We start from the raw sequence: 11,731 nt of genomic DNA on the forward strand, positions 1-11,731 counted from the left end.
AGCTTTTTGTTTAATATAATGTAGGAAACCATGTTGTTCTTCCTGTTTATGTGTGTTATCTTTGTTCTCTGTCTTCACTTTTTGTCATTTTTTTAGTGCTTATATCGTTTAAGGATTGAGTGATGACTTGTTTTGGAAAAATTAAACCAGTATAGATGAACTTCTAAAATAATAAAAACTCGATCAACTCTATTTTAAAAGTTGTTAGACCTCAATTAAGCACTTCAAAAAGGGTGAGATTTCACATCGGTTAGAGATGGAACGAAAATTTCCTTATAAGGGTGTGTAAACCTTTATCTAGTAGACGCGTTTTAAAACGGTGAGGTTGATAGTGCGAGTCAAAGGACTTGGACTGATATAAGTAGTATTAGAGTCAGAAACCAGACACTGTGACAACAAAGACGTTGAGCTCCCATGAGGTGGATAATGAGATTCCACATCGGTTAGAGAGAGGAATGAATTTTTTTCAAGGGTGTGGAAACCTCTCCCTAGTAGATGCGTTTTAAAATGGTGAGATTGACGGTGATACGTAACGGGCCAAAGCGGACAATGTCTATTCGCAATGGACTTGAGTTGTTCCAAATAGTATCAGAGCCAGACATTAGACGATATACCAGTGAAGACACTAGGCTCTAAGAAGAGTGGACCGTGAGAGTGGAACCACAAAAGGTTACAGATAAGCAATTAATACTAAGTTAACAAGTTTTTAAGGTGGTTGTGAGTAAAAAAGAAGAAAAAACTTGGGACAGAGGAGCTGCTAAGCTTATGATTTGACGTGTGTTAAAAAGGGGTTCCAACTAGAACAAAAACTGTCGTTTTTTCCTTCATTCTCTCCCACTACCTTTTCTCCCTTTCTACAATTTCCTACCCACTCTCCATAAATACAACTCCCCCTCTTCTATCAGCCCAACTGTCACCACCAGTCCTTTCATTCTTCCTTATCCTCCTCGAACTAAACCATATAATCACTATAAATCTCAACTTCATTCCTTAATTCCCTCATAGTTTGTTCAAAGATTCTCATAACTTTCATCCCAACATGTTTGGCATCTTCTTCGGCTGGCGAAAAGCTTCCAAATGGTAATGAAAATGTTGCAGACTTTCAAGCTTGTTCTTGTTACATGGGTTTGTCCTTTTGATTTGCCTGTCTTGGCTGCAGTAAGAAGCTGATCAAACAAGTTCAATGCCGCCTCAAGCTGCTGAAGAACAAAAAGGGTATAATCACGAAGCAAATGAAGGAAGATGTCGTGCAACTCATTAGAAATGGGTATGATCAAACCGCCTTCAACAGGGTACGTCAAAAACCAACCAAATTGTTTCAAAAGCTTCGAACTTTGATCAAATTGTTTAATTCCAAAGAACACCCATGAATTAAAATCCTCTGTTTCAGGTGGAGCAGATAGTAAAAGATGAAAACAGAGTGGCGGCGTATGAAATTTTGGACAATTTCTGTGAATTCATACTCTTAAATCTATCTTATATACGCAAACACAAGTACAGTTTTTACAGTTTGATTCTCGAATGAATTCATTAGCTTTTTGAACTGTTTCTTATTACCAAGATTTGGTGTCGTGTTTAGGGACTGTCCCAATGATGTTAATGAAGCAGTTTCAAGCCTCATGTTTGCCGCAGCGAGATGTGGGGATCTTCCTGAGCTGCAGCATATCAGGAAGCTGTTTGGAGAGCGTTATGGGCGTAGGTTTGAAAGTGCTGCCGTTCAGCTTGGTCCAGGAAACCTTGTAAATTGCCAGGTGCAGTAAACTTCATATTATGCTCTGTTTAGGTCCCGGATTAGTTTGAGGATTAGCTAATTAGCCAACTAATTTTGTTTACAGATAAAAGAGAAGCTCTTAATAAATCCTGTGTCGGATGATGATAAGCAGAGAATGATGAATGAAATTGCTAGAGATTGTCTCCAACCTGAGCTTTTAGCTCTTCAATACCGTTCAGATTGGCACCAAAATCAGGTCAGTTTCACTCATAAGTTGTCTCGTTTCAAGCTAGTTTCCATATTTTTTAAGAAAACATTTGAAAATTTTGGTCATGTTAACCATAAAACGTAACCGCTCAAGTTCACTGCTAGTAAATATTGTTCGCTATGACCCGTTAAGAATGATGCTCTAATACCATGTTAAGAATAATGAAACAAAAGTGGGATCAAAAGTCCAAGAAACAGAAATGGACTACTTCGGTTTCTTGTACTTTTCATCCACTTTTGTTTCATGGATTTTCGATCCCACTTATATTTCATTATTTTTAACAGTTACATATGGTCGAATTTTAAAACATGTTTGGCGACGGCGATACGTAACGAGTCAAAGTGGACAATATTTGCTAGCGGTGGACTTAAACTATTACAAATGGTATCAGAGCCAAACATTTGGCGTTGTGTCGATGAGAACCTTAGGCTCCCAAAGAGGGTGGATTGCGAGATCTCACATCGGTTGGAGAGGGGAACGAAACATTCTTGATAAGGGGTGTGGAAACCTCTTCCTAGCTGCATTCCTAATAAGAATGTGGAAACCTCTCCTCAGCAGACACGTTTTAAAACCTTAAGGGGAAGTCCGAAAGAGAAATTCCAAAAAAGACAACATCGGCCCAGTGAAGAATACATTTCAAATTTTGATAGATTTATCCAACCATTTTCTTGTTTATTGGTCATTTTGGAACAACTCAGGTAGTGGCAAGGATTGCAAAAGCTGATGAAAAACCAGACCAACACATAAACCAAGCTAATTCAGGAACAAGCAGTTCTTGTGACAGTTTGCCTCAGTTCCCAGAGGAAAGGATTGTTTATCTTGACGATGTGGTTGAGCTTTGTTCTTCAACCAACATAGAGGGAGATCAGAGACTCTTCAAATTCAAGACAGCCGCCACTCTCCCAAAGACAGAGATTACCCAACACAGATCCAACCAAACTGACACTGATCCAACTGAATCTCGTACTGACATAGAGAATCCCAGCTCAAAAATCTCTGTCAAAGGATCAATGGGGACTGAGGGAAAGCACCAAATCAAAGGTGAAAACTTTACAACCGTTCAAAATGGATCAGAAGGAGCAACAGATAAGGAAATGGAATGGGCAAGTTTCTACAAGAAACCAGGAAGGAGGAGGACAAAGAGAAGGGAGCTGCCATCAAGCTCTGATCTGAGTTCTACAACATATGATGTCTTCACTTATAATGGCAACAAGAAAGTTGCAGCAAATGATACAAAATCAAACGCCATGGAGAATTGTGAAGAGATGAAGCTTTCAAGTTCATTGAGGAACAAAAGGGAGGCTCTTTATTTAAGGGCAGAGACAATGCCACCAGAACGACCAAAAGAGAGCCAGAAAGTGAATTTTTGTCGTACAAATTCATGCCCGGATAAGAAACCTACCCATGTTCATCCAAAGTTGCCAGATTATGATGATATTGCAGCAAAGTTCATGGCTTTGAGAAGACAACACCTTCAAAATAATACCCTCAAATCTTAGTTTTGGATTCAGCTAGCAAAAGGGTGTTGATTTCCCTGCAAATCATGTAAAAACATGAGGATAATTGAACTGTACATTCGTGTAGTTGAAGGAATTGATTCATGAAAGCGTATGCCAAGATGGGTCTGGCTTGTTTTAGGCAAGTGTGAGGCTTGTTTTGGGTTTTGGGCCTTGGTGCTCTGCCCATTGCACATGAAGAATTAGATGCTGATATCTCTTCAACGGTAGTCGGTTCGGGCATGAACTTAGTTCCACCTTAGCTATGGATTGTTCACGTTGAATCCTCGAGTACATAAAAACTTGCTTTTGAGGTGATTTTAGTGGGTTTGCATAACCGAGCCACAACCTATGAGTTATTAACTCATTCTTCAAAAATCACGCCAACAGAGTCTCGTTTCCTCCTGCGGCTTGAAAACTTACAATTTCATGCTTTATTTTACTTTTCACACCGCTTCATTATCGATTACCTAAGAGTATGTATCTTTGTAGCATGGGCACAGATCTCAAGTAGAAAAAGAAGAAGCATAGACCACCTCCCAAGGCAAATACTCCTAAGTTGTCTATGCTTATTCATGTACCTCTACTTATCTAAAAGTGCAAGTTAGTGATACTTTCGGCTATTGAACTCACTGTCCTAAACTGCTCTGTTGAGTAGAAAACGCTCTTTCACTTCCTGCAACCCTTTGTTTTTGTCTCAAACTAATCCTTATATACAATATATATGCATGAATTCCATAGCTTCTAGTCTCACTCATTCCATGTTTGAGATGAACAGCTTAGGAATATACTTTGCTTGGTTTGTGGCTGTTGATGTTATGCTAAGAGACAATAACAAGCTAATGGATAAAGGCTAATGTCTTCCTCTCTGCTTATGTTTTGATTCTAATCATCACACAGTATGCATAATCTTAGCTTTGTGGCTTTATGATTTAAAGGCATCTAGATTTTGCTTTTGCTTCAAGACTAAAGATTTCTTTTCTAAACTAATAAAAAATTTATACTTTTTTGCTTTAGTTCATCACGGTCAATATGCTTTCTCTGAAGCGACCAAATTGATTTACCTTCAATCTGCTAGCAGATATTGTTCTCCTGAGGCTTTTTCTTTCGAGCTTTCCTTTAAGGTTTTTAAAACGTGTTTGCTAGGAAGAGGTTTCCACACCCTTATAAAGAATGTTTCGTTTCCCTCTCCAACCAATATGTGATCTCATAGTCTAGCCGTCTTGTCTTATCTTATCCTTTCAAACTACCTTTCCTTACGTTAGGGTTAGCTTTTATGCCTTCTACCTTCATACGAGATGCTCTAGCTAGTTGTTGCTGATAGCTCGCATCTTAATGTCTTGCTTCACTCTAAGGAGACACCAACTAATAAGATTGTCGACTAGAGAAGGCATATCGTGCTCGAGACAAACTCTTATTTTCATGCTCATCACTCTCTTCTTTCTATGTCTATACTAATACTTCCTTATGCCTATTTTCTAAAAGTAGTGAGATCAAAATGAACCATAATCAAAAGTTGTAACAGGCTAAGCCCACCGCTACCAGAGCAGATATTGTTCGTTTTAGCTCATTACATATCATTGTCAACCTCACAATTTTAAAATGCATCTACGGGGGAGAAGTTTCCACACTCTTATAAGGAATGTTTTATTCACCTTTTCAATTGACGTGTGATCTCACAATCCACCCCTCTTGGGGGCCAAAGTCCTCGCTGGACTGGCACATTGCTTAATGTCTAGCTATAATACCAATTATAATAGCTCAAACTCACCACTAGCAAGCTTTGGCTCGTTAACCTCATGGTTTTAGAACGCATCTATTAGGGATATGTTTTCCACATTTTTATAAGAAATGTTTTGTTTTCATTTCCAATCGATGTAGGATCTCACAAAAGCATAACGATCGAAATAGTATTTAACGAAAACAAACTTTTTTCTTCGGACCACAGCAACGAAAACAAATAAAACTCGTTCTATCGAATAGGTTCTTGAGTTCGATCTCAAGCATTCTTTCTTAATACATTTCATTTTCAAGTATTGAAGAAGAAAACGAAATGACAATGAAGTTTTCCATTTCCCAAATGTAGAGCACTCCTAACCACAAACACCATTCATTACTGTTCACACACTTTCTGTCTAATGGGAAGCGCAGAGCTAAAGAAATGGCATGAAATTATAGGAACGACAAGGCCTAATTATTTCATTCTTAACTTTGTCAAAACTCATGCATCGTTTCTTGTCATTTGGGTTGAAAAAGGCTCCCAACAAAACAAGGAGTGGTTGGCTTCGTGCCCACACAAAACACACCAACTCCTTGACTCTACGACCGTCATTCATCACAATCTCGATAAGGATTTATTGAAACCAACCTAATCCACCTCATTCTAACTTATTTTTGTAACCGTTAAATCTCATTGTACTGGATTACCCAAAAACTTTCAAAAATATCTCGGTAACAAAAACTACGAGAAACTGTATTAAGGTAGAAAAAACCCGTCCAGAAGTCCGGGACTTCGAGATTATTTTTGATAATACATAATAATAAATAAGTCAAGAATTGGCTCTAGGTTAGAATTTTAGATTATTTTTCTTTTTTTTTTTCTCTTTTTTTTTGGGAAAAAGGCCAACTCTTTCAGCATAGTGTTTGACTGAGTCAGAGATTGAAGAGCATGGGAAAGGGAGCCGAAAATGATTGTCCAGCACCGACACGTGTCAGTTACATCGCCGACCTTTTCTTTTTTCTTTTTTTGGTTCTTTCTTCTAAAGAGAAGGATTGAACGCTTCCACCGAAAGCAAAGCCCCGCGGCTTCATATTTTGTTTAAACAATACGTAATAATCACACACACACACACACACACATATATATATATATATATACGATTATTTATGTTTATTATTGTCTTTTTCTCTTTTTTAATTCTTATGATTTGAGAATAATTATCTTATATGGGCTGAAAATCTATTTATTAAGGAATGAAAATTAAATCTAACCTAATAAAATAAATTAACTAACTTCATTTAATTATTTAACTATGAGAATTAAAAAAAAAAATTTAAATAAACTTGGATAACATTCCAAATATTTTTTAAAGCTTATAATTGTATGATAATTTGATAAAATTCTCATAAATTAGCGTTAATTTTACACTTAAAATTCTCATAAGACTGACAACAATACGTAACGGTTCATAAAGGAAAACCGTGATGGAAGTGTTTATTATGGACTCACAAGCTCGTGCTTTTTGTTGTGTGCTGCCATTGGTTTAAGGCTTAAGTTAACAGAGAGCAGAGAGAGAGAGAGAAAGATGCGAGTTGGATTCGTGGGTCCAAGCATGTCCAATCCTCTTCCTTTTTCTTCCTATTTATAAACGCATTCCCTCTTCTTATTCTTCTTCACCTCTCTCAATTCCCACGTGCCCTCTCCTTCTTCTTCTTCTTCTTCTTCTTCATGACATCTTCCCCTCCCCTGTTTTGCTCCATTTATAATGTCCCATTTCAAATCCAGTGACTGCTCCAACTTTTCTCTCACCCAAACTGAACAACATATGGATGAGGATAAACAGATTGATCACAATGATCTCGAATCGAGTTTTCGCCGCCGACAAGGCAAGCCGGAGCAGGATGAGACCTCTGTTTCGCCTCGGCCTTTTAAGAAGATCCGTGACCCTGAAAACCATGACCCAATTCACCCATTGGATTCTACTTCGCAGCAGTCGTTTCCTTTCTTGAATCCAGCCTCCTCTGTTTCTCATGCTTCCCCTTCTTCTGCAAGAGCTTTATTGCCTTTTGCTCTGGAAACTCCCCAATTTTCTCATCAATTCAAAACAGAGCCTGTGGCGCCTATGCCTCATCGCCCATCTCTTCTTCCAACGCATAATCAGCAACAATTGGCGCCACCTGCTTCGACACAATATGGATTCGGCTACCCGCCATACTTCATGGGAGAGTTCGCGTCGTTTCAGCAGCATCAGCAGCAGCAACATCAGCAATTTCTTCAGTATTGGAATGATTCTCTTGATTCAAACTCAAAGGGAGGGTTTAGGCCTCAAGTGCGGCCTTTAAACACCACGAAGCTGTACAGAGGAGTGAGGCAGAGACATTGGGGGAAATGGGTAGCGGAGATTCGTCTTCCTCGAAACAGGAATCGACTATGGCTTGGCACGTTCGACACTGCAGAAGACGCTGCCTTGGCCTACGATCGTGAGGCTTTCAAATTGAGAGGAGAGAATGCAAGGCTTAATTTTCCTGAACTATTTCTGAATAAAGATAAAGAAGAAGCCTCACAGACTTCTGGTGAAGAGCTGCCTCCTCAAAAGGAACTAAACAATAACAACAATCTCGACAATGACTTCGAGTTAGAGCCGAATAACGAGACCGTGGCAGAGGATAATATACACGAAGACGAAGCAGAGGATGCAGGGGAGGGTGTCTCAAAGTCACAGGAGATGGTTTGGAGAGAAATGGCAGAGGCTTGGCTCAATGTGATGCCAGCCGGTTGGGGCCCTGGTAGCCCTGTGTGGGACGATTTGGACACCACCAATAACCTCCTCCTGCAGCCACATCTTCCTTTTGCTAACCCCATTCATCAAGAATCATTTACCTCTGATCTTCAGATGCAGCAATTCAACTTAACTGCAACTTCCCCTTCTTCATCCTGCTCCATGAAGCCATTCTTTCTCAAGGATGAAGATTAAACATTTAAAGCTTCATTCTTACGTAAATTCAGTAGTCCACTTAGCACTGATATTTACCAGTCTTGTGGGGATGCCATCAAATCAAATCTAGGCAGTGCACCCGTGGGCCTTTTCTATTGTTAGTATCAGTCGATCAATATGTCAGTAAAGGCACAAGATTCTAGAGACTATCACTATCACTGTCAAGCATGCGTCTGGTTTAGTTTTTCTTCGGCTTTTTTGCTTTTTGTTATGCGTTATGTTCAGTTTCAGCGCCGGCCAGCCTAGCAGGACACAGTTCGTTGATTGAGTCCATCATCCATCAGGGGCTCTGTTTTTCAGCCAAGACATTCTAATTCTCATATTTGACAGCAACTTTAGCTTCCCACCTTACTGTAATATAATATTAATCATTACATATCATATTCTCTCTCTATTTACAAAGATTTCGCTTGATGAATAACTGATATGATGAGCTTTCTGTCCCACATATGTGTTCTGTTGCTTCACTGCTTTTCCCAAAGCAACTAAAACTAAAACTAAGACTAGAAGTAGAGCAAAAAGCTTCCCATAACTTCAGCTATGGTTACGAGTTCGTTTCGCAAAAGGTTTTGCGTATTCCTCAATATCATCATGTAAAATCAAAAGCAGTTAAAAGTGTTTTTAGAATGCTTTTGAGTCAAGTATTCGATCGAAACGCCCTTCAAAAGCATTTTCAATGATATAGAATCAAACATCAAAATGATTTCTTAGGAATGAAAAAGTAGCTACATTTGAAGTACTTTTGCTAGAAATGTTTATTCTAGAGCTCCCAAGCACACCCTTTGTGAGCCTATGACAGCCAAGGATATTTACAGAAACAATACTATATTGAACTAAATTAGGATTAGTAACTTTTAGATTTAGTCTATACCTTTTGTTTTATCACTTTCAGTTTTGTTTTGTTTTTTCACAACTCACTATTTTGACACCATCTATAAACAATATAGCCCACCGTCAGCAAATATTGTCCTCTTTGGACTTTCCCTTTCGAGCTTCACCTCAAGGTTTTTAAAACGTGGCTGCTGGGGATTGGTTTCTACACCCTTATAAAGAATGATTTGTTCTCTCTCACAATCCACCCCCCTTCGGGGCCCAACGTCCTTGCTGGCACACCGCCTCGTGTCCACCTCCCTTCGCGCTCAGCCTCCTCGCTGTCACATCGTCGGTGTCTACCTCTGATACCATTTGTAATAGCCTAAACCCACCGCTAGTAGATATTGTCCTTTTTGGGCTTTTCTTTTCAGGCTTCCCCTCAAGGTTTTTAAAACGTGTCGACTAGGCAGAGGTTTCCATATCCTTATAAAAAATGTTTCGTCGACATACGTGGGATCTCACACATAAGCTCGTAATTATGAAAGAAGAACAACTCTAAAGAATAAAACATCCATGAGAAAAGCCAAAAGAAAATATCTTTTGAAAATCAATTTACCAAACTGAGTCGGAGCTCAAAATCCCAAGCTTTTAGCACGCATGGACACAGTGGGCGCCAAATGAAAAGCATGAAAAGCAACAATACCTGTAGCCAACACATGAACACTAGCAACCTCCAATTCCAGATCCCTCCCTTCTTCGTAGCATAACCTACAACAGTAGCAGAAAAAAGTGAACTTCTTCTTTTTCTACTCTACTCTTTTGTGTCAAGTGCAACTTAAATGTGTTTTCATCAACTTATTATCCTTAAAAAAACTCAACAAGTTCTATGATCAACATTCAAATGAAGAACATTATCAAGCTGAGCCTTGTCCTTCATTGCATCTTTGAGAGACAGTTCTAACCAGATCAAACCAATAATCAACAACTCTCAAGTATATATAATTTCAATATTGAATTGAAACGTATGAGCGTGTCAAGTCGGAATCCTTTTTACTTTTCCCATCCCAATAATAAGTTCAAAGACAAAAACAAGGAAAGAACAAAAAGCATGGTTAATAACAAACTCCCAATTAACAAGAAACAAAGATAAAGTAAAAAATATGAGAAGCTTTATGAGAAAGAATGGACCCCAGCAGCCGGCCTATGGGATGATATCCATTTCTTATCTGTGACGCCAAGATAGATTACAAAAACATGACATTGGCAGTCATAATAATGTAGTGTGCAGCTCCAAATAAAGGACCGAAAGTGTTACCATATCATATAAATATAACATAGACTATTAAGGTCCATCATTTCTAACTGCAATTAATTACCTTCTAACCAAATTCAATATTAATTTCAACGTCAAGTTCAAGCTCATTTTGATTTTGGGATTTACACGTTAAGTTAAATGTTCATGTTAAAGGATAAATTGCGATGTAATTACACCTACTCATTGTGCAAACAGTCATCACCCTTTCCTATTTTTCCAACCTTTAATTATGATCCACCAATAATGAGTTAGTTTATTGTAAACACCGTTTTGATTATAATTATTAGATGCATAAGAGGGAAAGAAATTTTTTATTACGCATTCGATAATTACAAAGACGAACACCACATTGTAACAATCCCTTTTAATGATTTCTTGTGTGTGATTGTGTGATGAGGATAACAAAGATCTATTTTCTTTTCGTTCAAACGATGTTTTTCCTTTGAGATGAAAATTAAGTTTTAATCTAGATGAACATTTAAAAGTGGTGAGTATAGGACTTTGAACTCATCCTCCCAAAATTCCTCTACTTTTTCCACATGCTCTAATGTCCCTAGGTCGACTCATGGTCGTTCGTCCAAGAGACAAATTAAACCTAACCTAACCTTCTCATTCATAGATCACCCCCATATATCATGAATGAGTAAAAGCCGTCTATTGTTATGAGACATGTACCAAACCCTTCTATTTTTGGTTGTCGAAGGCATTCCTAGGATATTAAATCTTGGTGGCTACTAACTTGAACTCCTTCTCGCTCTTATTGACCACTAAGCCAACCTCTAGAGTGGGTTTTAAAAATCACCATGATTATGTAGCGGTCAAATTGTATTAGCTTGTTATTGGAACCACATGCTTGACTTAAGGAAGTTTGATGAAAGTTTCATCAAAGGTTTTAAAGTATATAAGGAAGTGGTCCATCCCCACAACTTGTCCCCCCGCTCCAATTTGTATATGGTGCCTTTTATTTGACGTAAAGGAGGACTATTTAGTTCAGGACCTCAATACTTTTGAGAGGACGTCTGATCTTAAGCTCTATTGGGACAAGTGTTTTGTGATTGGGCTTAATTTTGACAGGTCTGTTCATTTAACAGAGTGCAAGGTTTTTCCATTTTCTTGTGGACAAGCGAGTTCTTCTCCATTCTGTAGCACATTTGATTACAAAGGCAAAGGAAGATCTTACAGATGTTCGAGAGATCTTTGGAAAAAGTTTAGACTTAAACCAAAAGCAACCCAAGGTCTCCATTCTGCAGATCAGGACATTGATATCAAAACTGGACCATTTGAACCAACCTAACCAATCTGGGTCTCCAGCTAAATGGCCCATAATTATTAGAATAGTTTAGACGACTGACCTTCAACAAGTATAATATGCAACCAAAAAAGTATATCTATACAGAATTCCAGTGACGAACC

The 11,731-nt window shown here is 38.4% G+C and overlaps 2 protein-coding genes across 2 annotated transcripts; both read left to right on the forward strand.

The window, feature by feature from the left end:
• Positions 1–910: 910 nt before the first annotated feature.
• On the forward strand, positions 911–4,064 carry LOC111469611. The gene is made up of 6 exons (XM_023114942.1): positions 911–1,080; positions 1,160–1,292; positions 1,391–1,494; positions 1,580–1,751; positions 1,836–1,967; positions 2,678–4,064. The coding sequence occupies exons 1-6, from the start codon at positions 1,040–1,042 to the stop codon at positions 3,476–3,478; spliced, it is 1,383 nt and encodes a 460-aa protein (XP_022970710.1). The 5' UTR covers positions 911–1,039; the 3' UTR covers positions 3,479–4,064.
• A 2,604-nt stretch (positions 4,065–6,668) lies between these two features.
• On the forward strand, positions 6,669–8,332 carry LOC111469614 (ethylene-responsive transcription factor ERF054-like). The gene has a single exon (XM_023114946.1). The coding sequence runs from the start codon at positions 6,961–6,963 to the stop codon at positions 8,167–8,169; it is 1,209 nt and encodes a 402-aa protein (XP_022970714.1). The 5' UTR covers positions 6,669–6,960; the 3' UTR covers positions 8,170–8,332.
• The last annotated feature ends 3,399 nt before the right edge of the window (positions 8,333–11,731 follow it).

This window comes from Cucurbita maxima, unplaced genomic scaffold (assembly GCF_002738345.1).
Source record: "Cucurbita maxima cultivar Rimu unplaced genomic scaffold, Cmax_1.0 Cma_Scf00041, whole genome shotgun sequence".
In the NCBI taxonomy this organism is placed as follows: domain Eukaryota; kingdom Viridiplantae; phylum Streptophyta; class Magnoliopsida; order Cucurbitales; family Cucurbitaceae; genus Cucurbita; species Cucurbita maxima.

Coding starts and splice junctions, on each gene's coding strand:
- LOC111469611 (XM_023114942.1), top strand. CDS start 1,040: ATGTTTGGCATCTTCTTCGGCTGGCGAAAAGCTTCCAAATG. Junction 1,752..1,835: donor GAAACCTTGTAAATTGCCAG/GTGCAGTAAACT, acceptor TTTTGTTTACAG/ATAAAAGAGAAGCTCTTAAT. Junction 1,968..2,677: donor CAGATTGGCACCAAAATCAG/GTCAGTTTCACT, acceptor GGAACAACTCAG/GTAGTGGCAAGGATTGCAAA.
- LOC111469614 (XM_023114946.1), top strand. CDS start 6,961: ATGTCCCATTTCAAATCCAGTGACTGCTCCAACTTTTCTCTCACCCAA.